Below are 26,776 nucleotides of genomic sequence, written 5' to 3' on the forward strand. Positions count from 1 at the left end.
CGTCCGGGGCCTGACCGGGCGGTGGGTGCCGGTGAGAGTGTCCTCCTGGCTCCTCTCTCTGCCTTCTCGCTGTGTGGCCTGAAGCAGGTGGCTCAACCTCTCTGAGCCTCAGACAATCATACCAGTTCCAGCGGAGGAAGGGGGAATGCACAGACACAGGGAGACGAGTGTGAGGTGGGGGGAGCGTTTGGGCCCCCCCCCCCCCACGGACCCGTGTTCTCCCTGCTTCCGTCTCGAGGGGGAGGGGCGCCCACCGGAGCCCCCAACTCAGCGGATGATGTTTCATGCTATAGACCCAGTTATCTGTTTCCCAGGAAACAAGTGAGAGACCGTGACTGCAGCAACCCACACGCTCACACGTACACGTACACGCGCACACACGCACGCACACGCACCCTGGCTGCCACCCAGACTGACAACAGGAATGCAGTAATGTCAGCAGGAGCTAGAGGACGCTACACGCCCCACCTCGGCCTGCTGCTCCCTGCCCCCCAGACACCCAGGGGACACCCAGAAACAGGGGGCCAGGATGGCACCCTCGCTGACCCATGGCCCCGCCATGACCTCTTCCGGATGGATGGGCAGGCTTGAAGGTCCCGCTCTGCCCCCCACCACCAGCCTGTCTCCTCTGGTTTCTCCAAGGGCCCCCACAGGCTGCCCCCAGCACGTGGCCGGCCACCCCGACTCCCAGTTCTCTCTCGGCTAAAAGGCTGGCCCCTCAGCCCCATTCTTTTTTCTTTTTTTATAAATTAACTAGAGGCCCGGTGCACGAAGATTCGTGCTAGAATGGGCCTTCTTTCCCTGGCTGCTGGCCCCGCCTTGCCTTCCATCCCGCCCGCCCCCGTCGCTCGGCATCTGTGTATGCAAATTAACCGCCATATTTGTTTGGTTAATTTGCATATCACTCCTGATTGGCTGGTGGGCGTGGCGGAGGTACGGTCAATTTACATGTTTGTCTATTATTAGGTAAGACTGGAGACCCAGTGCATGAATTCATGCACCAGTGGGGTCCTTCAGCTTGGCTTGCAGGATCGGGCCGAAACCGGCTCTCTGACATCCCCTGAGGGGTCCCGGATTGTGAGAGGGTGCAGGCCAGGCCGAGGGACCCCACCGGTACATGATCGGGGCTATGGAGGGACGCGGGAGTTGGCCAGCCGGGGAGGGACTGCGGGAGGGCTCTAGGGCGTGTCCGGCCTGTCTCCCTGAGTCCCAATCAACTGGACCTCAGCAGCAAGCTAACCTACTGGTCAGAGCGTCTGCCCCCTGGTGGTCAGTGCATGTCATAGCGACTGGTCAACCAGTCGACTGTCTGGCCCCTGGTGGACAGTGCACGTCATAGCGAGCGGTTGAGCAGCCTTAGCATCTCATTAGCATATTACGCTTTGATTGGTTGAACAGACCACCAGACACTTAGCATATTAGGCTTTTATTATATAGGATGTTATTTTTTAATATATTTTTATTGATCTCAGAGAAAGGAAGGGAGAGGGAGAGAGAGATAAAACATCGATGATGGGAGAGAATCATGGATCGGCTGCCTCCTGCACGCCCCACACTGGGGATCAAGCCTGCCACCCAAGCATGTGCCCTTGACCGGGAACCGAACCATGACCTCCTGGTTCATAGGTCGACGCTCATCGAGAGGGTGAGCGTGCTCTCCAGGCCCGCATCCCCTCAGCCGCGGATAAGGAACCCATGCCCGGCCGGGGTGGCAGCGAGCGCTCTGCCCACAGCTAGCTGGGCAGGTGCTGCTGGCTCTGCGGACGCCTCGGTAACCGGCCATCTCTCCTCGGTGCAGCACTATTTCACCGTGAACTTCAGCCACCAGAACCAGAAGGCCTTGGAGCTGCGCACGGAGGATGCCAAGGACCGTGACGAGTGGGTGGCAGCCATCGCTCACGCCAGGTGGGTCTCCCCCAGCCCTGGGGTCCAGCATGAGTGGCTGAACCCTGAACCCGAGGGCCTGATCGGCAAACCCACGCCTTAGAACGAGGGAGGGCGGCAGCAGAGGAGAGAGGGGGGATAGGAGCTTGACAGAGACGAAGTTTGGGCATCAGAAGGTACGTGAGGTTCGCCCGGGCCGGTGTGGCTCAGTGGACAGAGGTCGGCTTGGGGACTGACGGGTCCCGGGTTCAATTCCAGTCAAGGGCACGGACCTCGGTTGTAGGATCCCCCCCGGCCTGGGCCCTGGTTGGGGATTGTGCAGGGGGCAGCCCATCCATGTGTTTCTCTCACATCAATGTTTCTGTCTGTCTTTCCCTCTCTCCCCCACTCTCTCTAAAATCAATGGGAAAATATCCTCGGGTGAGGATAAGGAAAGAAGAAAGAAAGAAAAGTTTAAAAAATATGTCTCAGTCCGGCCAGTGCTATGGTAGTGGAAGCCGAGGGTGTTTCTGGGACACTCCACCCAGTCGGGGCGGGGTGGGGGAGGGTGGGGAGGGAAGGTTCCGGGGACTCAGAGCTAAGGGAAGAGGACGGAGCTGGTCCAGGGAAGGGGACAGAGGATGCTTCTGACAGAAGATCTGTCTGTGCAAAGGCCCTGAGGTGTCTGGGGTGGGGCAGGGGGGCAGGGCCCGTGGGAGGAAGCAGAGGTCAGAGTGCGGGGAAGGGGCTGCGTGACCAGTAGCAGCGTCCGGGGGAGGCCCAGCACCGTGCCCGGGTGGCGGGACCCTCTCCCGAGGGCAGCGGTGGGATCTCGGGGGCCGAGCGGGCCGTGCCTGACCCACCGCGGCCGCCGTGTGCCCACAGCTACCGGACGCTGGCCACGGAGCACGAGGCGCTGATGCAGAAGTACCTGCACCTGCTGCAGATCGTGGAGACGGAGAAGACGGTGGCCAAGCAGCTGCGGAGGCAGATCGAGGACGGGGAGGTTGAGATTGAGCGGCTGAAGGCAGAGGTGACTGCCGGCCGGGGCCAAGCCCCATGGGATGGGGGGGGGGCCATAGGACGGGCCGGGGGACGGCTCCCCACCGCTGCCCTGCCAGCCTCCACCCCTGAAACCGGTGATGCTGGCTGAGTGGGAAGGTCCTGGGGTCAGTGTGGATTCAGATCCCACTTCTGCCACCTAAACCTGCAACCTGGAGCGAACCCCCAGCCTCTGTGCCACCTTCTTTTTCTTTTAACTCATTTGTATTGATTTCAGAGCGGAAGGGAGAGGGGGAGAGAAACATCCATGATGAGAGAGAACCACAGACCGGCTGCCTCCTGCACGCCCCATGCTGGGGATCGAGCCCACAACCCGGGCATGTGCCCTTGATCAGGAATCCAGCCATGACCTCCTGGTTCGTAGGTCAACGCTCAACCACTGAGCCACGCTGGCCGGGCATCCGTGCCTCCCCTTCTTCTGGCCTTTTTTACATCTAACCCTCAGGGCTGCGGGGTTACGTCTGGGTAGATTCCTAGTTTCTGTGACAAGCACATTGAGTCAGCCTTCCGCGTTACCTGCCCAAGACTCCGGGGGTGGGCGCTGCTTGGCTTCTGGGCCTGCCAGCACCCGATTGCCATTCCCTTGTCACCTCCACACGTCCGGGCCTGGGGAACCCTCCCAAGCTCAGAGGCCCCCTCTTGGGGACTCCCTGCCCTGCCCCCCCCCAGCCTGGCACATAGTAGGTGCTCAATAAGGATGTCGGGCACATAGTAGGTGCTCAATAAGGGCGCCGGGCACGTAGTAGGTGCTCAATAAGGGCGCCGGGCACGTAGTAGGTGCCCAATAAGGGCGTCGGGCACGTAGTAGGTGCCCAATAAGGGCGTCGGGCACGTAGTAGGTGCCCAATAAGGGCGCCGGGCACGTAGTAGGTGCCCAATAAGGGCGCCGGGCACGTAGTAGGTGCCCAATAAGGGCGTCGGGCACGTAGTAGGTGCTCAATAAGGGCGTCGGGCACGTAGTAGGTGCTCAATAAGGGCGTGGGGCACGTAGTAGGTGCTCAATAAGGGCGTTGGGCACGTAGTAGGTGCTCAATAAGGATGTCGGGCACGTAGTAGGTGCTCAATAAGGGCGTGGGGCACGTAGTAGGTGCTCAATAAGGGCATCGGGCACGTAGTAGGTGCTCAATAAGGGCGTGGGGCACGTAGTAGGTGCTCAATAAGGGCGTCGGGCACGTAGTAGGTGCTCAATAAGGGCGTCGGGCACATAGGTGCTCAATAAGGGCGTCGGGCACATAGTAGGTGCTCAATAAGGGCGTCGGGCACATAGTAGGTGCTCAATAAGGGCGTGGGGCACGTAGTAGGTGCTCAATAAGGGCGTGGGGCACGTAGTAGGTGCTCAATAAGGGCGTCGGGCACGTAGTAAGTGCTCAATAAGGGCGTCGGGCACGTAGTAGGTGCTCAATAAGGGCGTGGGGCACGTAGTAGGTGCTCAATAAGGGCGTGGGGCACGTAGTAGGTGCTCAATAAGGGCGTCGGGCACGTAGTAGGTGCTCAATAAGGGCGTCGGGCACGTAGTAGGTGCTCAATAAGGGCGTCGGGCACATAGGTGCTCAATAAGGGCGTCGGGCACACAGTAGGTGCTCAATAAGGGCGTCGGGCACACAGTAGGTGCTCAATAAGGGCGTCGGGCACACAGTAGGTGCTCTATAAGGGCGCCGGGCACACAGTAGGTGCTCTATAAGGGCGCCGGGCACACAGTAGGTGCTCAATAAGGGTGTCGGGCACGTGGTAGGTGCTCAATAAGGGCGTCGGGCACGTGGTAGGTGCTCAATAAGGGTGTCGGGCACGTAGTAGGTGCTCAATAAGGGTGTCGGGCACATAGTAGGTGCTCAATAAGGGTGTCAGGCACGTAGTAGGTGCTCAATAAGGGCATCGGGCTCTGTGGTGGGCACTAGAGAAGCAGAGGTCTGACTGTGGATCACAGAGCGCTGTTGGCACAGGAATGAAGCTCAGGGGCACCCAGCTCCGGAAGTGAGTCATTTCAAGGCCAACGTGGGTGTGGGCTTGTGTTGCTTCTGCCCTAAAGGGATTCGGGGGTGGATTCGGGGGTTTAGAGGGCAGAGAAGGGGTGTGTGCAGGGGTGGTGGTGAGCGTGTGTGGCAGCAGAAGCCCATTTGTAGGAATTTCTTTTTTTTTTAAATGTTTTTATTGATCTCAGAGAGGAAGGGAGAAGGGGAGAGAAACATCCATGATGAGAATCACTGATCGGCTGCCTCCTGCACACCCCACACGGGGGATCGAGCCGGCAACCCAGGCATGTGCCCTGACCGGGAATCGAACCGTGACCTCCTGGGTTGTGGGTTTGATCCCCAGTGGGGGGCGTGCAGGAGGCAGCCGATCCATGATTCTCTCTCATCATGGATGTTTCTCTTTGACATCAATAAAAATATATTTAAAAAATATGTTTTTATTGATTTCAGAGAGAGGGAGAGAGAAACATCCATGATGAGAGAGAACCATCGATCAGTTGCCTCCTGCGCGTCCCCCACTGGGACCGAGCCTGCAACCCGGGCTTGTGCCCTTGACCAGAATCGAACAGGGACCCTTGAGTCCGCAGGCCGACGCTCTATGCACTGAGCCAAACTGGCCAGGGCAATAAAAACATATTTTTAAAAAACCGGCTAAGATGGCAAACTTTATGTTGCAGACATCTGAACCCAATAAAAACCCAAGCATTGCCCTAGCTCCGTGGTTGGCAAACTGCGGCTCGCGAGCCACATGCAGCTCTTTGGCCCCTTGAGTGTGGCTCTTCCACAAAATACCACGACCTGGGCGGGTCTATTTTGAAGAAGTGGCGTTAGAAGAAGTTTAAGTTTTAAAAATTTGGCTCTCCAAAGAAATGTCCATCGTTGTACTGTTGGTATTTGGCTATGTTGACGAACGAGTTTGCCGACCACTGCGCCTGGCCGGTTTGGCTCAGTGGATAGAGCATCAGCCTGCGGACTGAAGGGTCCCGGGTTCGATTCTGGTCAAGGGCACATGCCCGGGTTGTGGGTTTGATCCCAGTGGGGGGCGTGCAGGAGACAGCCAATCCATGATTCTCTCTCATCATGGATGTTTCTCTCTCCCTCTCTGAAATCAATGAAATATTTTTTTAAATGTTACGTTAAAAACAAAACACAGAAAACCCAAGCGTCAAGGCAGCCATGGTTGAGGCAACAGGGACAGGTGCAGGCCAGGCTCCCAGGGGACAGGGGACAGGGGACAGGTGCAGGCCAAGGGCATTGCCAAGGTCACTCGGCGCCAGAGCCCAGCGGCCAGGGACCCAGGTGGGCAGGTCCCCCCACCGGGCACACGCAGGTGTCTGGCTTAATGACCTCCCTCAGAGCGAGGGGCCTCAGCTTCCCACGTGACCCTCGGAGCGCTGACCTGTGTTTCTGTCGCAGATCGCGTCCCTGCTCAAGGACACCGAGCGGATCCAGTCCACCCAGACCACCGTCACCCCCAGCGACGAAGACAGCGACATCAAGAAGATTAAGAAGGTCTGCACTGCCAGCCACTGCAGCGGGGCCCTCCTGTCCCCTCCCCGGCCCGTGGACCCCGCCTGGAGGCCAGGGGCAACAGGCCAGGCACAAGTGCCTTGTCCGGACCTCGCACTCCTGAGCCCTGGTCCCCGCGTGTGCGCCCTGGTCCCCGCGTGCGCGCCCTGCTCCCCGCTCACCTTGGTCCCCGTGTGCGTCCTAGTCCCTGCTCACCTTGGTCCCCGTGTGTGTCCTGGTCCCCACTCACCGTGGTCCCCGTGTGCGCCCTGGTCCCCACATGTGTGCCCTGCTCCCTGTTCACCTTGGTCCCCGTGTGTGCCCTGGTCCCCGCTCACCTTGGTCCCCGCGTGTGCGTCCTAGTCCCTGCTCACCTTGGTCCCCATGTGCGCCCTGCTCCCCGTTCACCTTGGTCCCCGTGTGCGCCCTGGTCGCCGCGTGTGCGTCTGGTCCCCGCTCACCTTGGTCCCCGTGTGCGTCCTGCTCCCCGCTCACCTTGGTCCCCGTGTGCGCCCTGGTCCCCGTTCACCTTGGTCCCCGTGTGCGCCCTGGTCCCCGCGTGTGCGTCTGGTCCCCGCTCACCTTGGTCCCCGCGTGTGCGTCTGGTCCCCGTTCACCTTGGTCCCCGTGTGCGTCCGGTCCCCGCTCACCTTGGTCCCCGTGTGCGTCCGGTCCCCGCTCACCTTGGTCCCCGTGTGCGTCCTAGTCCCCGTTCACTTTGGTCCCCGTGTGCGCCCTGGTCCCCGCGTGTGCGCCCTGGTCCCCACGTGTGCGCCCTGTTCACCTTGGTCCCCGCGTGTGCGTCCGGTTCCAGCTCACCTCGGTCCCCGTGTGTGTCCTGGTCCCCGTTCACCTTGGTCCCCGTGTGCGCCCTGCTCCCTGTGCGCCCTGGTCCCCACGTGTGCGCCCTGGTCCCCGCTCACCTTGGTCCCCGTGTGCGCCCTGGTCCCCGCTCACCTTGGTCCCCGTGTGCGTCCTGGTCCCCGCTCACCTTGGTCCCCGTGTGCGCCCTGGTCCCCGCTCACCTTGGTCCCCGTGTGCGCCCTGGTCCCCGCTCACCTTGGTCCCCGTGTGCGCCCTGGTCCCCGCGTGTGCGTCCAGTCCCCGCTCACCTTGGTCCCCGCTCACCTTGGTCCCCGTGTGCGTCCTGGTCCCCGCTCACCTTGGTCCCCGTGTGCGCCCTGGTCCCCGCTCACCTTGGTCCCCGTGTGCGCCCTGGTCCCCGCTCACCTTGGTCCCCGTGTGCGCCCTGGTCCCCGCGTGTGCGTCCGGTCCCCGCTCACCTTGGTCCCCGCTCACCTTGGTCCCCGTGTGCGCCCTGGTCCCCGCTCACCTTGGTCCCCGTGTGCGCCCTGGTCCCCGCTCACCTTGGTCCCCGTGTGCGCCCTGGTCCCCGCTCACCTTGGTCCCCGTGTGCGCCCTGGTCCCCGCTCACCTTGGTCCCCGTGTGCGCCCTGGTCCCCGCTCACCTTGGTCCCCGTGTGCGCCCTGGTCCCCGCGTGTGCGTCCGGTCCCCGCTCACCTTGGTCCCCGCTCACCTTGGTCCCCGTGTGCGCCCTGGTCCCCGCTCACCTTGGTCCCCGTGTGCGCCCTGGTCCCCGCGTGTGCGTCCGGTCCCCGCTCACCTTGGTCCCCGTGTGCGTCCGGTCCCCGCTCACCTTGGTCCCCGCGTGTGCGTCTGGTCCCCGCTCACCTTGGTCCCCGTGTGCGCCCTGGTCCCCGTTCACCTTGGTCCCCGTGTGCGCCCTGGTCCCCGCGTGTGCGTCCGGTCCCCGCTCACCTTGGTCCCCGTGTGCGTCCGGTCCCCGCTCACCTTGGTCCCCGTGTGCGTCCTAGTCCCCGTTCACCTTGGTCCCCGTGTGCGCCCTGGTCCCCGCGTGTGCGCCCTGGTCCCCACGTGTGCGCCCTGTACACCTTGGTCCCCGCGTGTGCGTCCGGTTCCAGCTCACCTCGGTCCCCGTGTGTGTCCTGGTCCCCGTTCACCTTGGTCCCCGTGTGCGCCCTGGTCCCCACGTGTGCGCCCTGCTCCCTGTGCGCCCTAGTCCCCACGTGTGCGCCCTGCTCCCCGCTCACCTTGGTCCCCATGTGTGCGCCCTGGTCCCCGCTCACCTTGGTCCCCGTGTGCGCCCTGGTCCCCGCTCACCTTGGTCCCCGTGTGCGCCCTGGTCCCCGTTCACCTTGGTCCCCGTGTGCGCCCTGGTCCCCGTTCACCTTGGTCCCCGTGTGCGCCCTGGTCCCCACGTGTGCGCCCTGCTCCCTGTGCGCCCTAGTCCCCACGTGTGCGCCCTGCTCCCCGCTCACCTTGGTCCCCATGTGTGCGCCCTGGTCCCCGCTCACCTCGGTCCCCGTGTGCGCCCTGGTCCCCGCTCACCTCGGTCCCCGTGTGCGCCCTGGTCCCCGCTCACCTCGGTCCCCGTGTGCGCCCTGGTCCCCGCTCACCTCGGTCCCCGTGTGCTCCCGGTCCCCGCTCACCTTGGTCCCGTGTGTGCGTCCTGGTCCCCGCTCACCTTGGTCCCCGTGTGCGCCCTGGTCCCCGCTCACCTTGGTCCCGAGTGTGCGCCCTGCTCCCCGTTCACCTTGGTCCCCGTGTGCGCCCTGGTCCCCGCGTGTGCGTCCGGTCCCCGCTCACCTTGGTCCCCGTGTGCGTCCTGGTCCCCGCTCACCTTGGTCCCCGCTCACCTTGGTCCCGAGTGTGCGCCCTGCTCCCCGTTCACCTTGGTCCCCGTGTGCGCCCTGGTCCCCGCGTGTGCGTCCGGTCCCCGCTCACCTTGGTCCCCGTGTGCGTCCAGTCCCCGCTCACCTTGGTCCCCGAGTGCGTCCTGGTCCCCGCTCACCTTGGTCCCCGTGTGCGCCCTGCTCCCCGTTCACCTTGGTCCCGCGTGTGCGCCCTGGTCCCCGCTCACCTTGGTCCCGCGTGTGCGCCCTGCTCCCCACTCACCTTGGTCCCAAGTGTGCGCCCTGCTCCCCGCTCACCCTGGTCCCCGTGTGCGCCCTGCTCCCTGCTCACCTTGGTCCCCGTGTGCGCCCTGCTCCCCGCTCACCTTGGTCCCCGCGTATGCGCCCTGCTCCCCGCTCACCTTGGTCCCCGCGTGTGCGCCCTGCTCCCCGCTCACCTTGGTTCCTCCGCCCCAGCGCCTGCGCCTCCCTGTGAGCCCTGGTCCCCGTGCGCCCGCGGGCAGGGGGCAGGCAGCTCGGTAGTCCTGCCCTGGGGGGTGGGAGGGCTCCCTGCCCACCGACCCCCCCGCCCCCCGGACCCCCGGCTCCGCAGCACTGAGGCCCCGCCCCGTGCGCGCCCAGGTGCAGAGCTTCCTGCGCGGCTGGCTGTGCCGCCGCAAGTGGAAGACCGTCATCCAGGACTACATCCGGTCGCCGCACGCCGACAGCATGCGCAAGCGCAACCAGCTGGTGTTCAGCATGCTCGAGGCCGAGGCCGAGTACGTGCAGCAGCTGCACATCCTGGTCAACAACTTCCTGCGCCCGCTGCGCATGGCCGCCAGCTCCAAGCGGCCGCCCATCACGCACGATGACGTCAGCAGCATCTTCCTCAACAGGTAGGTGGGCGGGCCCCCCACCCCCCACGGGGGCACCCCACCTCGGGGGGCCGCACCCGCGCCAGGCCTCCCTGCGACCCCGGCCCGCAGCCAGGTCCCGCCCGGTGCAGAGGTGGGTGCAGAGGGAAACCGAGGCCCGGGAGAAAGGTGGTGCCCAGGTCACGTGGAGGAAGCCACGCCCCCCAACCATGTGGTTTGGGGGGGCAGGAAGGCAAAGGGGGCCCCCACGGTTACATCTAAGGGCTGGTTCTGAGCACAGCCAGTATCGCACCCCCACCTCCCGCCCCCTAACAGGGGACATGTGTCGGTGTTGGGGACTTTTTAAAAATATATTTTTTTTATTGATCTCAGAGAGGAAGGGAGAGGGAGAGAGAAATACAGAGAGAGAAACATCAACATGGATCGGCTGCCTCTTGCACACCCCACACTGGGGATGGAGCCCGCAACCCGGGCCTGTGCCCTGACCGGGAATCGAACCCTGACCTCCTGGTTCCTAGGTCCACGCTCAGCCCCTGAGCCACGCGGCCCGGCCCCTCTGTGGCAGCAGCCATCACTCCTGAGCGGTAGTGTCCTTCATGTCTGGCCCCCACGGGCCTGTGATGGGGCTGTGGGCAGAGACAGGACCATGGAGGCAGCTGCCCCCAGGGCACAGCTCAGGGGCTCCCCTCCCACGGACCAGGGACCCCCCAGCTTCCGCCAGAGGCCAGGCAGTAAGCATGTGAGACCCTGTGGGCCAGTGGGTCTCCGTCAAAACTGACCATTCAGCCCTGGCCGGGCCACTCGGTCGGTTAAGGGTCATTCTGATGAGCCAAGCGTTCAGGTTCCATCCCCGGTCAGGGCACAGACAAGAATCCACGGACGAATGCGTCCATTGGGGGGACAACAAATCAATGCTTCTCTCTCCCCCAAATCAGTACATTAAAAAGAAAAAAACTGCCCTGGCCGGTGTGGCTCAATGGCTAGAGCATCGGCCTGCAGACCCAAGGGCCCCGGGTTCGATTCTGGTCAAGGGCACGGACCTCAATTGCAGGCTCCTCCCTGGCCCGGGCCCTGGTTGGGGCATGTGCGGGAGGCAACCCATCGATGTTTCTCTCTGTCTCTCCCTCTCCCTTCCACTCTCCCTAAAAATCAATGGGACTGAGCCACTGGGCCCTATAGGACACCTACCACACAAAGAAAAAATAAAAATAAAAAAAATAAAAATCAATGGGAAAATATCCTCGGGTGAGGATTCACAACAAAAACCTCGCCCTGGCCAGCTAGTAACATCCGGGTTCGACCCCAGTTCTAGCCTGTGATGGTCCCAGCTGCTATTCTGCCTCAGCCCCTCGGGGGCCTCCCTCCCTGGCAGGTGACCCCAACACTCTGATGTCACCCCTGGAAATTCCTAGTCCTTTTTCATCAGGGGGCTCCCGTATTCCTTCCCCTCTGGGCCCCCCCAAATTACAGTCTGTGGGACCCAAGGGGTTTTCACAGCAGGTCTTGCTGCGAAAGGAGTTTGCTGCTGGAGTCTCCCTGGGACCCCCAAGCCGTGTACACCTGGGGGGCCCCCCTGACGTCCCCCCTTTCCCTTCCAGTGAGACCATCATGTTCCTGCACCAGATCTTCTACCAGGGCCTGAAGGCACGGATCTCCAACTGGCCCACGCTGGTCCTGGGTGAGTCCTGGCCCCCTACCCGCGGGGTGCCCCCTCCAGGGCTACCGTCCAGGCCAGGGCACGTCCCTCCTTCCGGGGGGACACCCAGCAGCCCCTGAGGAGCCCCCAGAAGCCCTGAGAGGGAGCCCGGGAGGACAGACAAGTCAGATGGAGCTGTTACTGGAGGAGGCGACATAGCCTTCGTTCTTTATCCGCTTCTCCCACCCTATATAACAGGGGTCCTCAAACTTTTTAAACAGGGGCCAGTTCACTGTCCCTCAGACCGTGGGAGGGCCGGACTATACTTTAAAAAAAAACGATGAACAAATTCCTCTGCGCACTGCGGGCCCGGGACAAGTCGGCTGCTAAGCAGGACAGGCAGCGGCACCCGGCGGGCTGGATCAATGTCCTCGGCGGGCCACATGTGGCCCGTGGGCCGTAGTTTGAGGACCCCTGCTAAAGAGCTAATATGTAAATGGTCATCAAGCCCTCATGCCTTCATGCCATAAGGCTCAGACACTCAACACAGGACCAGCAGGCACAAATGAGCTCACAAGACAGGAATGGGACCAGCCAGGCTGCGGCCCGGGAGAGGAACAAGCCACCCACCCACAGTCCCCTGCGGCTGCGGCTGGTCCGGGCAAAGCTGGCCCGGGTCCAGGGTGCCTGCAACTGGCTGGAGAAGGGAATCCTGGGTCCCGGGTGTCTGCGACCAGCCAGAGGAGGGAAACCTGGGTCCCGGGTGCAGGGCGAGGCAGAGGCAGTTAGGGACCATCAGGCCAGCAGGGGAGCAGTTAGGGGCGATCAGGCAGGCAGGCAGAGGGGTTAGGGGCGATCAGGCAGGCAGGCAGAGGGGTTAGGGGCGATCAGGCAGGCAGGCAGGCAGAGAGGTTAGGGGCGATCAGGCAGGCAGGCAGAGGGGTTAGGGGCAATCAGGCAGGGAGGCAGGCAGAGGGGTTAGGGGCGATCAGGCAGGCAGGCAGACAGAGCAGTTAGGGGCGATCAGGGAGGCAGGCAGAGGGGTTAGGGGCGATCAGGGAGGCAGGCAGAGGGGTTAGGGGCGATCAGGCAGGCAGGCAGAGGGGTTAGGGGTGATCAGGCAGGCAGAGGGGTTAGGGGCGATCAGGCAGGCAGAGGGGTTAGGGGTGATCAGGCAGGCAGAGGGGTTAGGGCCGATCAGGCAGGCAGGCAGAGGGGTTAGGGGCGATCAGGCCGGCAGGCAAGTGGTTAGGAGCCAGCGGTCCCGGATTGCGAGAGGCAGTCGGACATCCCCCGAGGGGTCCTGGATTGGAGAGGGTGCAGGCCAGGCTGAGGGACCACCCCCCCTCCGGTGCATGAATTCCGTGCACCGGGCCTCTAGTTTACAAATAATGTCCATGTACCCATGGGCGAAAACTTGAGGATCCTCAAAACGGGAGGAGACGTTTAAAGATGCCCCGTGGCGCGGCCTCCCCAGGACCCTCCGTAAACACAGGGTTTGCTCCCAGCGTCTCCCTGTGTGGGTCTCCGGGTGGTGGTTCCCCCGTTTTGTGTGATTGCGAACGCACTGCGTGTAGAATTCGGGTCTGGCCGCGGGCGTTTGGAACGGGTCTGTGTGCTGCTGGAGGCGTGGTGCACAGCACAGCACCCCCTATGCCTGTCCCCCGGGGCACGTGTCAGACTCGACAGGGCCCAGCTCTCAAAATCCTGTGTGGCTCAGTGGTTAGAGCATCAGCCCGTGGACTGAAGGGTCCCGGGTTCGATTCCGGTCAAGGGCGTGTGCCCCCATGGCAGGCTCGATCCCCGGCCCTAGTCGGGGTGGGTGCGGGAGGCAGTCAGTGGATGTGTCTCTCCCATCGATGTTTCTCTCTCCCCCCCGCCCCCGCCTTCCCTTCCACTCTCTCTTACATATCAATGAGGAAACATCCTCGGGGGAGGATTAACAAAAACATCTGATGTTCTGATGGGACCCCTACGTCTCCCCAAAGGCAGGGTCTCTCTGGGGGAGGGGCCTAGGGTGCCTGTCTGTCTCAGGGGGGAGGCGCTGCCCTGCCTGCTGCCCCCACCGACCCCACTGACCCCGCCGACCTCACCGACCCCACTGACCCCACTGACCCCGCTGACCCCACTGACCCCGCCGATCCTGCTGACCCCACTAACCCTGCCGACCCCGCTGACCCTGCTGACCCCACCGACCCCGCCGACCTCACCAACCCCACTGACCCCGCCGACCCCGCTGACCTCACCGACCCCACTGACCCCACTGACCCCGCCGATCCTGCTGACCCCACTAACCCTGCCGACCCCGCTGACCCCACTGACCCCGCCGACCTCACCAACCCTGCTGACCCCCCGACCCCGCTGACCCCGCGGCCCCTGCCCCGCAGCCGACCTGTTCGACATCCTGCTGCCGATGCTGAACATCTACCAGGAGTTCGTGCGCAACCACCAGTACAGCCTGCAGATCCTGGCGCACTGCAAGCAGAACCGCGACTTCGACAAGCTGCTCAAGCACTACGAGGCCAGGCCCGACTGCGAGGAGCGGACGCTGGAGACCTTCCTCACCTACCCCATGTTCCAGGTGCGCCCCCTCCCCGTCCCCCACCTCCCCCGTCCCCATCTCCCCCGTCCCAGTGCGTCCCCGCCTCCCCTGTCCCCATCTCCCCCATCCCCACCTCCCCGTCCCCCACCTCCCCGTCCCCACCTCCCCGTCCCCACCTCCACTGTCCCGGTGCAACCCCCCTCCCCCATCCCGGTGCGTCCCCACCTCCACTGTCCTGGTGCAACCCCCCTCCCCCATCCCGGTGCGTCCCCACCTCCACTGTCCCGGTGCAACCCCCCTCCCCCATCCCGGTGCGTCCCCACCTCCCCCGTCCCGGGGGCTCCCGCAGCCACGCGGGGAGAGGGAGCGGCCTGGCGGCCATGCCTGCTGGGGCCGGAGAACGGAGGGGGCTGCCCCACAGAGCAGGCTGGTGGGAAGGCGAGGGGCAGCTCCCTCAGGCGCCCTGTCCCTCCTGGTCCCCAGGCAGCCCCAGGCCCTGCCCCTGCAGGTGTCCTCGGAGCTGAGCAAAGCCTTCCCAATGCCGCTCTGCCCCTCTGTCCCTCTGCCCCTCCGTCCCTCCCCGTCCCCCCCGCCCAGATCCCCAGGTACATCCTGACGCTGCACGAGCTGCTGGCGCACACCCCCTACGAGCACGTGGAGCGGAACAGCCTGGACTACGCCAAGTCCAAGCTGGAGGAGCTGTCCCGGTGAGCCCGCCCGCCCGGTGCCCCCACCCCAGTGCTGAGCCCCGGGAGCTCTGTGCAGGCTAGGGTTCGAGGGGGGCAGTGCCTGGCGCACAGCTCAGGCCCACGTGGGCACAGGCGGAAGGCCAGGTCCGAGGCGGGGCCCCCTCCCAGGACAGGCGCGGCTCACACCCTCCCCTCTCCGGGTCAGCATGTCCCCGAGGGGCCTGGGGGCCGGCCTTCCCGTGCCCAGAGCCCCCATCAGCCCAGGCCGTGTCTGAGGGGGACACGACAAGGCCCCTCTCAGCTCCTGAAGCCTGGGGTCTCCTGCAGGGCAGAGGGGGCCAGGGGAGACCAGGGAGGGGGCGCTGCCTGCACCGATGGCAGGGGAGGTGGGCGGGGGGATCTGATTCTGATGGGTCAGGTGTGGGGATGGAGACCGGACGAGTCAGGGTGGGGTGAGCCGATGAGAAGAGTGAGGGAGGGTGTGCAGGGAGGAGGGGCCACGAACCCGGGTACCAAGTCCCACACACACGTTCCAACGGGGGCTCCTGGCCCTGAGGGACACCTGACCCAGGGCACCTGTCACAGGGCGGGCACAAGGCAGACGCAGGGTGGGCACAGGGCGGGCACAAGGTGGGCACAGGGTGGGCACAGGGCGGGCACAGGGAGGGCACAGGGAGGGCACAGGGAGTGCACAGGGCGGGCACAGGGAGGGCACAGGGCAGGCACAGGTGCAGGCACAGGGAGGGCACAGGGCGGGCACAGGTGCAGGCACAGGGAGGGCACAGGGCGGGCACAGGTGCAGGCACAGGGAGGGCACAGGGCGGGCACAGGGTGGGCACAGGGAGTGCACAGGGCGGGCACAGGGAAGGCACAGGGAGTGCACAGGGCGGGCACAGGGAGTGCACAGGGTGGGCACAGGGAGGGCACAGGGCAGGCACAGGTGCAGGCACAGGGAGGGCACAGGGTGGGCACAGGGCGGACACAGGTGCAGGGACAGGGCGGACACAGGGCAGGCACAGGGTGGGCACAGGGAGGACACAGGTGCAGGGAGCACCAAGCTGCCCAGGAATGTGGCCTAAGACGCTGACCCGGTCCCTCGGGTCCCGGCGTGCAGCCCACTCTGTGTCGTCTCGGACCAGGGGCTAGCATGACCCGCCTCCCCCCCCAATGTGCCGGGACGCCCTGGCCGGGTTGGCTCAGTGGATAGAGCCCCGGCCCTCGGACTGAAGGGTCCCGGGCTCTGTATCTCAGATTAGGAACCGGCTGTGCCCAGCGTCCCTCCCACACCTGCCTGTCCCTGCAGTTCACTGAGGTCAGACGCAGCTGAGCCACAGCCAGGCCCTCCCGTAATAATCCGGTTTAGCCCTGGCCGGTGTGGCTCAGTGGATAGAGCGTCTGCCTGCGGACTGAAGGGTCCCGGGTTCGATTCCGGTCAAGTGCATGTACCCTGGTTGCGGGCGCATCCCCAGTAGGCGGTGTGCAGGAGGCAGCTGATGGATGTTTCTCTCTCATCGATGTTTCTAACTCTCTCACCCTCTCCCTTCCTCTCTGTAAAAAATCAATAAAATGTATCTTTAAAAAAATAATCCGATTTAGAGCCAGGACTTTAAAAACCAACATATAAGAGGGTTCCTGGGGGGGGCGGTGGGGGGGGACAAGTACAAAGGCCCCGAGAAGGAGTTGGCAGGAACTTGAAACCAGTCAAGTTTGCCAAGTTGTCCACGAGCTTGTGCGTTCACCTTCATGAAGGGGAATTTTTCCCTAAGTGAGTGCTGCCGCCCTGTGGACAGGAGCGGTATTGCAGGGGCAGAAATGAAACGTTAGGGACATTAATATCTGCTTCTCTCAGACGGGGTGGTACCCAGTCAGGTTCCCTCCCAGCCTCGCCAGCACCTGCAAAACTCACCCCAGTGGGTTTGTCCCCGAGCCGGCGGCACCGCCCCGACCTCTGGCAATAAGCCAAGCCCGAGCCAGGATTTAAAACAACAGCCGAAGCCCGGCCGGCATGGCTCCGTGGTTGAGCATCGACCCAGGAACCCAGAGGTCACGGGTTCAAGTCTCGGTCAGGGCACACGCCCAGGTTGCGGGCTCGATCTCCGGGGTGGGCCGTGCAGGAGACAGCCGATCCATGATGTTCCTCTCTCTATGTTTCTATCTCTCTTCCTCACTCTCTCAAAGTCAACTTAAACGTTATTTTAAAAAACAGTAAGTTTAGCCCTAACCAGTTTGGCTCAGTGGATAGAGTGTCGGCTGGCGGACTGAAGGGTCCCGGGTTCGATTCCGGTCAAGGGCATGTACCTTGGTTGCGGGCACATCTCCAGTAGGGGGTGTGCAGGAGGCGGCTGATCGATGTTTCTCATCAACGTTTCTAACTCTATCCCTCTCCCTTCCTCTTTGTAAAAAATGAATAAAATATATTTTTTTAAATAAATAATAATAGGTTTAAAAACAGCCGTATAAGAGAATTCAGTGGGGATGGGACCACAAGTATAGAAGCCCTGAGGAGGGATGGGAAGGGAGAGGGAGAGAAAGAGAAACATCCATGATGAGAGAGAATCATGGGTCTGCTGCCTCCTGCACACCCCACACTGGGATCAAGCCCACAACCCAGGCATGTGCCCCGACCGGGAATCGAACCGTGACCTCCTGGCTCCTAGGCCGAGGCTCACCCACTGAGCCAGGCCGGCCGGCTTCCCTCCAGACGCACCGGAACCTACAGAACTAACCAAAGTCGTTCTTGCCTGAGCCGGCTGCATTGCCGGGTCCTCCAACAGTAAGCCATCCCAGAGCCAGGATAAAGGAAACAGCCCCATGAAGGGCGCAGAAGGGGGAAGCAGCAAGTGCAAAGGCCCTGGGGTGCTTCTCTGGACCCCCCCCCCCGCCGCCGCCCCCAACAAATGACCCACTGCTTTCCTAAGGCTCCTGGGAACTCATGGAGGCTCTGAGCAAAGTCCACAACTTAGCCAGCAGTATTTGTAAAAAAGCAGGTCGATGGCGCCACCTCGTGGACACAAGCGGCACTGCAGCCGTCAGAACAGGGACAGTTGTCTGTGTTCTCAGATTGGGGGGAGGGGGAAGGGGGGGCTGTGTCCTATTTCTCTCTCAGACGAGCCAGAATTCACAGAAATAACTGAAGTCGGTGTTCCCCGAGCCGGCTGCAGTGCCCTGTCCTCCAGGAATAAGCCATTCCAGACCCATTATTACGAACACGGCCCAGGCCGCATAGAGAGCGTCGAGGGGCCACCGCACAGACGTGCAAAGGTCCTGGGGCAGAAATGAAGTCAGTTCCTTCTGTGGGTGGACAGGGCTGGTGATCGGACGAAGGGCCGGTTAATGAGCTGAGGACGTCTCCTGTTGCCTGTCTTTCTCCCCATGCTAAAAAAATATATTTTTTTTATTGATTTCAGAAAGGAAGGGGGAGGGAGAGAGAAATCCATGATGAGAGAGAATCACGGATGGGCTGCCTCCTGCACGCCCCCCACTGTGGATGGAGCCCCCAACCCGGGCATGCGCCCTTGACCGGGAATCGAACCGTGACCTCCTGGTTCCTAGGTCGACGCTCAGTCACGGAGCCAGGCCGGCCGGGAATGTTTCAGACGTTTAAGTCCCAGAGGCCTGGTCTTAGCAGTTCACCTCCGTCTCCTTTTCTCTGAAGCTCCATCGCCGGCCTCCTGGGCTGTGGGAGATAAAATGGGGTCGGACCTCTCCGTGCCCAGCGCACTGGGCTCCTTCCTGCTCCCAACCCCTTTGTGGGGGGCCCCGCTGAGAATTGGGGGTGCCAGGCTTTCTTCCCAGACCTGGCTGGGCCCGGCACCCGTCCCTCCCGGCGTGGCCGCCCCAGCTGCGTCCGACCGCGCCGCTCCCCGCCCGTCCCCGCAGGATCATGCACGACGAGGTGAGCGAGACGGAGAACATCCGCAAGAACCTGGCCATCGAGCGCATGATCATCGAGGGCTGCGAGATCCTGCTGGACACCAGCCAGACCTTCGTGCGGCAAGGTGGGCCCCGCGCTGGGCCGGGGGAGGGGGGGCACGCGGTCCCTCCAGCTGCTGTGGCTGCCGCTCCTGCTGCGTGACCGCGGGTCCCCAGGGCTCAGAGGGGAGTGACTGCGGGGGAGGGGCTAGGGGGGTGACAGCGGGGTCCCCAGGGCTTGGGGGGGTGACCGCGGGGGAGGGGCTGGGGGGCGTGGCCCGAGTGCAGGGTTGCTGCCAGGACTGGGGTCGCCCGGGTCCTAAGCTCAGTCCCTCGTTTGACTCCCACGGAGCTCAGAGGCCAGGGCCACCCTGGAGAGGGAGTCAGCCTGGGTCAGTCAGAGGTCAGTCAGGGGTCACCCTGGAGACTGGATCAGCCAGGGGTCAACCTGGAGACAGGGTCAGTCAGGGGTCATCTACAAGCCAGTCGGGTCAGGGGTCAACTTGGAGATGAGGTCAGCCAGGAGTCAGCCAGAGGTCAGGGGTCAGGGATCAACCTGGAGATGAGTCAGCCAGGGGTCACCCGGAGATGAGGTCAGTCAGGGGTCAACCTGGAGATGGGTCAGCCAGGGGTCACCCCAGAGACGGGATCAGTCAGGAGTCATCCAGGGGTCAGCAAGAGGTCAGTCAGGGGTCAGCCGGGCCTCTCTCCTCTGCCCGCAGGGTCCCTCATCCAGGTGCCCATGAGTGAGAAGGGCAAGATCCCCCGGGGCCGCCTGGGGTCTCTGTCCCTGCGGAAGGAGGGCGAGCGGCAGTGCTTCCTGTTCTCCAAGCACCTGATCATCTGCACACGGGGCTCCGGCGGGAAGCTGCACCTGACCAAGGTGGGCGGGGCCGGACGGGGAGCTGCCCCTGACCAAGGTGGGCGGGGCCGGGCGGGGAGCTGCCCCTGACCAAGGTGGGTGGGGCCGGGCGGGGAGCTGCCCCTGACCAAGGTGGGCGGGGCCGGGCAGGAAGCTGCCCCTGACCAAGGTGGGTGGGGCCGGGCGGGGAGCTGCCCCTGACCAAGGTGGGCGGGGCCGGGTGAGGAGCTGCCCCTGACCAAGGTGGGCGGGGCCGGGGGGGAGCTGCCCCTGACCAAGGTGGGCGGGGCCGGGGGGGAGCTGCCCCTGACCAAGGTGGGCGGGGCCGGGGGGAGCTGCCCCTGACCAAGGTGGGCGGGGCCGGGCGGGGCGGGGAGCTGCACCTGACCAAGGTGGGCGGGGCGGGGTGAGGAGCTGCCCCTGACCAAGGTGGGCGGGGCCGGGCGGGGAGCTGCCCCTGACCAAGGTGGGCGGGGCGGGGTGAGGAGCTGCACCTGATAAAGGTGGGCGGGGCCGGGCGGGGAGCTGCCCCTGACCCAGGTGGGGGGGGGTTTGTGGGGGGAGCTGCCCCTGACCAAGGTGGGCGGGGCCGGGGGGGAGCTGCCCCTGACCCAGGTGGGCGGGGCCGGGTGGGGAGCTGCACCTGACCAAGGTGGGCGGGGCCGGGCGGGGAGCTGCCCCTGACCAAGGTGGGCGGGGCGGGGTGAGGAGCTGCACCTGATAAAGGTGGGGGGGGCGGGGCGGGGAGCTGCCCCTGACCCAGGTGGGGGGGGGTTTGTGGGGGGAGCTGCCCCTGACCCAGGTGGGCGGGGCCGGGCAGGAAGCTGCACCTGATCAAAGTGGGCGGGGCCGGGCGGGGAGCTGCCCCTGATCAAAGTGGGCGGGGCCGGGCGGGGAGCTGCACCTGACCCAGGTGGGCGGGGCCGGGCGGGGCCAGGCCGGGGCTGGGCTCTCAGCATCGCTGCGGGGACCTCACACACCGCACATGGCCCCCCTGAGCCTCCGTGTGCGGATCTACATAATGGGGGTGAGAACCCCTCCCGCGGAAAACCTCGAACCCTCCATCCCCAGTGGGGGGCGTGCAGGGGGCAGCCGATCCGTGATTCTCTGTCATCACGGATGTTCCTAAGAGACAGAAACACCAATGGATGAAATCAATAGGAATGTATTTTTAATGCCACTGGGAACGTAACACACTCCGGGCTGCCCGTCACGGCCCCCTCCCCCCCGGGCCGCTCTCTTGCAGAACGGGGTGGTGTCCCTCATTGAGTGCACCCTGCTGGAGGACCCCGAGAGCACGGAGGAGGAAGGTAGGTGTGGGGGCTGCTCGTGCACTTACACGCGCACACACACACACACGTGCACACACATATATATACACACTCACTCACCCAAAGGCTGGGCCTGGGCGTGGTCCCTGGGGACAGGGGAGGGCAGCGGGGGAGCAGGACGGGAGGCGGCCAGAGGCCTGTGCCCCGGACGCCCCGCCTCCCCCTGCCACCCCCGGCGGGCAGAGCGTTCGGGGTCCCGCCCAGCCAGGCCCGCGCTCACTGGGCTGACGGACTGCGTGTTTTGCACCCGGAAGCCAAAGGGTCCGGCCAGGACATGGACCACCTGGACTTCAAGATCGGGGTGGAGCCCAAGGAGGCCCCGCCCTTCACCGTCATCCTGGTGGCCTCGTCCCGGCAGGAGAAGGCCGCCTGGACCAGCGACATCAGCCAGGTGAGCCGCGCCCCGTTCCCGAGAGCCTGGCCCACACCCCTGGGCCCTCCACCCCTGGGCCCTCCACCCCTGGGCCCTCCACCCCTGGGCCCTCCACCCCTGACCCCTCCACCCCTGGGCCCTCCACCCCTGACCCCTCCACCCCTGGGCCCCTCCACCCCTGGGCCCTCCACCCCTGACCCCTCCATCCCCCTCCACCCCTGACCCCTCCACCCCTGGGCCCCTCCACCCCTGGGCCCTCACACCTGGGCTCTCCACCCCTGACCCCTCCACCCCTGACCCCTCCACCCTTGACCCCTCCACCCCTGGGCCCCTCCACCCCTGGGCCCTCCACCCCTGGGCCCTCACACCTGGGCTCTCCACCCCTGGGCCCCTCCACCCCTGACCCCTCCACCCCTGACCCCTCCACCCCTGACCCCTCCACCCCTGGGCCCCTCCACCCCTGGGCCCCTCCACCCCTGACCCCTCCACCCCTGGCCCCTCCACCCCTGGCCCCTCCACCCCTGGGCCCTCACACCTGGGCTCTCCACCCCTGACCCCTCTACCCCTGGGCCCCTCCACCCCTGGCCCCTCCACCCCTGGCCCCCTCCACCCCTGACCCCTCCACCCCTGACCCCTCCACCCCTGGGCCCTCACACCTGGGCTCTCCACCCCTGACCCCTCCACCCCTGACCCCTCCACCCCTGGGCCCTCCACCCCTGGGCCCCTCCACCCCTGGGCCCTCACACCTGGGCTCTCCACCCCTGACCCCTCCACCCCTGGCCCCTCCACCCCTGGCCCCTCCACCCCTGGGCCCCTCCACCCCTGGGCCCCTCCACCCCTGGTTCCTCCACCCCTGGCCCCTCCACCCCTGACCCCTCCACGCCTTGGCAGTGTCCTCCGGGCCTGGCCGCCCCATCCCCTGGGCCGCCCGCCAAGCCGGGTCTGGGAACCCCTGCCTCTGGGTCAGCCGCCGGTGATGCATGTCAGGGCTGGGGAGGGACCAGGAGTGCGGGCTGCAAAACCGGGGTCCGGGGGGGTCCCAGCCTTGACCTCCCACTGCACTGCCTGTCTGACGCACCCCAGGGACGTCCCCACTGCCACCACGTGCATCCTCAAACCAGAGGATTCTGGGATGTGACCCAATACAGCCCCCCTCCTCCCCCCCACTCTCCCCCCCGCCCCGCCGCCAAGGAGGACCCCTCTCTGGCGGAAACACGGGGGCCTGGGCAGAGGACAATGAAAGGGGAAAGAAAGGTCACACACACACACACACACACACACACACACACCCAAGATGTAGCGTTTCTTTGGTTCGTGTGGGTACTTCCCGTTCAAAGCAGACTGCAAACCGCCCAGCCTAGTTTGTCCCCATTTGGCAGGTAGACAAACTGAGGCTCAGGCAGGTCGGGGGAACCCCCACGAGGTCCCTGAGCAGGGGCCTGACTTCTGACCAACGTTCACGGGTGGCCGTGCATCCACCCTGCCCCTGCCCGGACGGGCGGACGGACGGACGGCGCCCTGGGGGCCGGGCACCTGCGTCCCGGGGAGAGGAGGCCAGTGTGCGGCCGCGCCGGGCGGGCGGGCGGGGCGGGCGGGCGGGGCGGCTCTGACGCGGCCTGTGCTTCCAGTGTGTGGACAACATCCGGTGCAACGGCCTCATGATGAACGCCTTCGAGGAGAACTCCAAGGTCACGGTGCCCCAGATGATCAAGTGAGTGCCCCGGCCCGGCCGCCCACGGCAGGGACGCCGGCCGGCCTGCTGGCTCCGGCCCCGGCTCTCGTCTCCGGGGTATTTGTTGTCTGTTTGAGCTTATATCTGTCTATCCGGGTTTTGTGAGAGAAAGCGGGGGGAGAGAGAGAAACATCCATGTGCTGTCCCACTGAGGGATGGAGGCGGTCGTTGCTTGATTCTTGTACGTGCCCTGACCGGGGCCGAACCCGCAGCCTTGGAGGACGGGCGACGCTCTAACAACGGAGCCACGCATCACGGCTAGTTCGTGTCTGTTTGGAGACGCCTTTGGCTCCGGGGGTTTTTGCATGAGGCTGTTTAAAATGTAACATTAGGGCCCGGCCCGCGTGGCTCCGTAGCTGAGCGTCGACCTAGGAACCAGGAGGTCAGGGTTCGATTCCCGGTCAGGGCACATGCTCGGGTTGTGGGCTCGATCCCCAGTGCGGGTGGGTGGGGGGCATGCAGGAAGCAGCCGATCCATGATTCCCTCTCATCATGGATGTTTCTATCTCTCTCTCCTTCTCCCTTCCTCTCTGAAATTAAAAATAAAAAAAGTGTTTTAAAGAAAACAACAGCCCTAGCCGGTGTGGCTCAGTGGATAGAGCGTCGGCCTGCAGACTGAAGGGTCCCAGGTTCGATTCCCGGTCAGGGCACATGCCCGGGTTGTGGGCTCCATCCCCAGTGTGGGGCGTGCAGGAGGCAGCCGGTCCATGATTCTCTCTCATCATTTTTTTAAGTATACATCTATATGTTTTTATTTTTATTTTTTTCAGAGAGGGAGAGAGAGAAACATCAGCGATGAGAGAATCATGGATCCGCTGCCTCCTGCATGCCCCCTACTGGGGATCGAGCCCGCAACCTGGGCCTGTGCCCTGAGCTGGAATCGAACCCGGGACCCTTCAGTCCACAGGCTGACGCTCTATCCACTGAGCCACACCAGCCAGGGCTAATATATTTTTATTGGTTTGCAGAGAGGAAGGGAGAGGGAGAGAGAGAGCGTGCGAAACATCAATGATGAGAGAGAATCATGGATCAGCTGCCTCCTGCATGCCCCCCACTGGGGATCGAACCCACAACCCGGGTATGTGCCCTTGACCAGGAATTGAACCCGGGACCTTTCAGTCCGCAGGCCGACGCTCTATCCACTGAGCCACACCAGCAGGCTTCTCTCATCATTGATGTTTCTATCCCTCCTTCTCCCTTCCTCTCTGAAATAAATAAAAGCATGTTTTTTTAAATAATAATAATAATGGCCGATTTCTAAGAATATTGTTGCCAAAAAAAAAAAAAAAAAAAACTAAGTTGCAGCCCCTTCTTCCTCGGTGTCCTTCCCCCAAAGTTTTTCTTGTTCCGTGAGCAGCCAGTCCTTCAGCAGCCCGTCTGTCTGTCCGTCCCGTCTGTCTGTCCATCCCGTCTGTCTGTCCGTCCCGTCTGTCCGTCCGTCCCAGCTGTCAGTGCATCGGGAGACCGATGGGTGGGCCCCGGCCAGCCCCCTGCCCCCCCCCTCGCAGGGAGCCCGGTGGGGAGCCCCCTGGGGTGACCTGGTGTCCCCCCGCGCCCTCCCCTCAGGTCGGACGCCTCGCTGTACTGTGACGACGTGGACATCCGCTTCAGCAAGACCATGAACTCCTGCAAGGTGCTGCAGATCCGCTACGCCAGCGTGGGCCGGCTGCTGGAGCGGCTCACCGACCTGCGCTTCCTGAGCATCGACTTCCTCAACACCTTCCTGCACTCCTACCGCGTCTTCACCTCCGCCGTCGTGGTCCTGGACAAGCTCATCGCCATCTACCGCCGGCCCATCAGCGCCATCCCCGCCAGGTGGGCGCCCCGGCCTGAGCAGGGGAGGCGGGCACCCCGGAACCAAGCGGAGCCGCAGGGGGTGGCGGGGGGCCCTGACTTCTCTTCCCTCGGGCTCCCGGGTGGGATCAGCTGCAGGCGGGCACCTGGCTGTGTCCTCCACGGTCTCACCTCTCGGCCCCTCTCCAAGGGCCGGCGTTCCACACCTCCCCCATTTAAGGAAGAAAGCCCAGCCCAACCGGCGTGGCTCCGCGGCTGAGCGTCCACCTAGGAACCAGGAGGTCAGGGTTCGATTCCCGGTCAGGGCACATGCCCGGGTTGTGGGCTCCATCCCCAGTGTGGGGCGTGCAGGAGGCAGACGATCTGTGATTCTCTCTCCTCATGGATGTTTCTCTTGCTCGCTCTCTCTCCCTTCCTCTCTGAAATCAGTGAAAATATTTAAAGAAAGAAAAAGGAAGGGATGGCGGGCAGGAGACAGGGAACGTATTCCCGCTCTCTGAGCCTGCATCCTGCTCTGAGGAGGAGAGGGACCCCTCCCTGTGTCCCTGTGGGCACAGCCGGGCCGTCCAGCAAGGAGACGGCGGGGGTGGGGGGGGTGGGAGCTGCAGGCCTGAGCCTGTGACGCGCCCCCCGAGGCCCGGAGAGGCGTCTGTGGCTGATCGGGTGCCTGCACCCGGGGCCCGGGTCTCGCTGAGCCCACTGGTGCCCGGCCGTCCGAGTCTGGGGGACAGTGTGGGCTCTGTGCTCCCCGTCCCCCCAGGCCCGACATGGGGCTGGAGCTGGGCCCCAGGCTGGGCTGTCGGGGGCAGGCCTCCTGCACGATCCCACCTTCCAGGGCCCCAGGGAGGCCAGGCGCAGCCGGAGGCATGAGGAGGACCAGGGCCCCCCACCTCGGCGGCCTGAGGCCCTGCCCCAGTGCGCCTGCCCTCCCCACCTGCACCCACTGTCCTGCCCAGGCCTCATGGGCGGCTCTGACCTCGGCGTCAGCCCCCCAGGGGCCCTGAGAGCAGGAGAGACCCCGGGGGCCCAGCAGGCACGGGGGACCGGCCCAGGCCCACGCCGACCCTCCTCCTTCCCCCTGCCCCCCACCCTCCCCGCAGGTCGCTGGAGCTCCTGTTCGCCAGCGGCCAGAACAACAAGCTGCTGTACGGGGACCCGCCCAAGTCCCCGCGCGCCACCCGCAAGTTCTCCTCGCCGCCCCCGCTGTCGCTCACCACGACGTCCTCGCCCAGCCGCCGGCGCAAACTGTCCCTCAACATCCCCATCATCACGGGCGGCAAGGCCCTGGACCTGGCCGCGCTCGGCTGCGGCTCCAACGGCTACGCCCCCGTCTGCTCGGCCGTGGCGCCCCTCGGCAAGGCCGCGCTGGACACCGGCAAGCTCTGCGTGTCCGGCGGCTTCGCCAGCAAGATCGCCGACGAGGCCGAGCCGGCCGCCGAGAAGCCGGAGGAGCCCTCGGCCCCCGGCAAGCAGAGTGCGTGGACACGTGGGACCCCACCTCGGCTCCCGGTGGGGGGCGGGGGCAGGCGGAGAGGCGGGGGGGGGGGGGCCCTCTGAGTCCCTGGGGTGTCCGTCTCCACAGGGAACGCATCCGGGGCCAGGCCACACTCACCACCAGACCTCGTCCCGCCCCCCAGACTGTGTGTGTGTGCATGCGAGTGTGTGTGCATATGTGTGCATGTCCATGTGCCCATGCGCACACATACGTGTGTGCATGGACTCGTGTGCCTGTGCATTTTTGTGTGTGTGTATGTGCACACGTGTATGTATGGTGGTGTGTTTTGTGTGTGCTTTGTGTGTTCATGTTTTATTGTGCTCGTGTGTTCATGTGTGTGCTTTGTGTGTGTGTGTGTGTTCATGTTTGCATGTTTGCTCGTCTTTGCGCATGTGTTTGTGTTCATGCGTGTGCTGTGTGTGCATGAGTATTCATGATTGTATATGTTCAAGTGTGCTTGTGTGTTGTGTGTGTGC

General features: G+C 64.2%; 1 protein-coding gene across 1 annotated transcript in view; it reads left to right on the forward strand.

Annotated features, from left to right (window-relative positions):
• The window catches only part of RASGRF1 (Ras protein specific guanine nucleotide releasing factor 1), a 58,728-nt gene that overhangs the window by 14,135 nt on the left and 17,817 nt on the right, over positions 1 to 26,776 (forward strand). Inside the window, exons 2-15 of the mRNA XM_080651818.1 lie at positions 1,799 to 1,905; positions 2,749 to 2,896; positions 6,312 to 6,407; positions 9,702 to 9,955; positions 11,533 to 11,612; positions 13,958 to 14,151; positions 14,710 to 14,819; positions 18,681 to 18,799; positions 19,436 to 19,596; positions 20,822 to 20,885; positions 21,161 to 21,297; positions 22,908 to 22,990; positions 24,578 to 24,826; positions 25,906 to 26,279. Of these exons, the coding sequence (XP_080507944.1) occupies positions 1,799 to 1,905; positions 2,749 to 2,896; positions 6,312 to 6,407; positions 9,702 to 9,955; positions 11,533 to 11,612; positions 13,958 to 14,151; positions 14,710 to 14,819; positions 18,681 to 18,799; positions 19,436 to 19,596; positions 20,822 to 20,885; positions 21,161 to 21,297; positions 22,908 to 22,990; positions 24,578 to 24,826; positions 25,906 to 26,279 (2,176 nt within the window). The remainder of the gene's footprint in view (positions 1 to 1,798; positions 1,906 to 2,748; positions 2,897 to 6,311; positions 6,408 to 9,701; positions 9,956 to 11,532; positions 11,613 to 13,957; positions 14,152 to 14,709; positions 14,820 to 18,680; positions 18,800 to 19,435; positions 19,597 to 20,821; positions 20,886 to 21,160; positions 21,298 to 22,907; positions 22,991 to 24,577; positions 24,827 to 25,905; positions 26,280 to 26,776) is intronic.

This window comes from Plecotus auritus, assembly GCF_963455305.1.
Source record: "Plecotus auritus genome assembly, chromosome: 15".
Classification (NCBI taxonomy): domain Eukaryota; kingdom Metazoa; phylum Chordata; class Mammalia; order Chiroptera; family Vespertilionidae; genus Plecotus; species Plecotus auritus.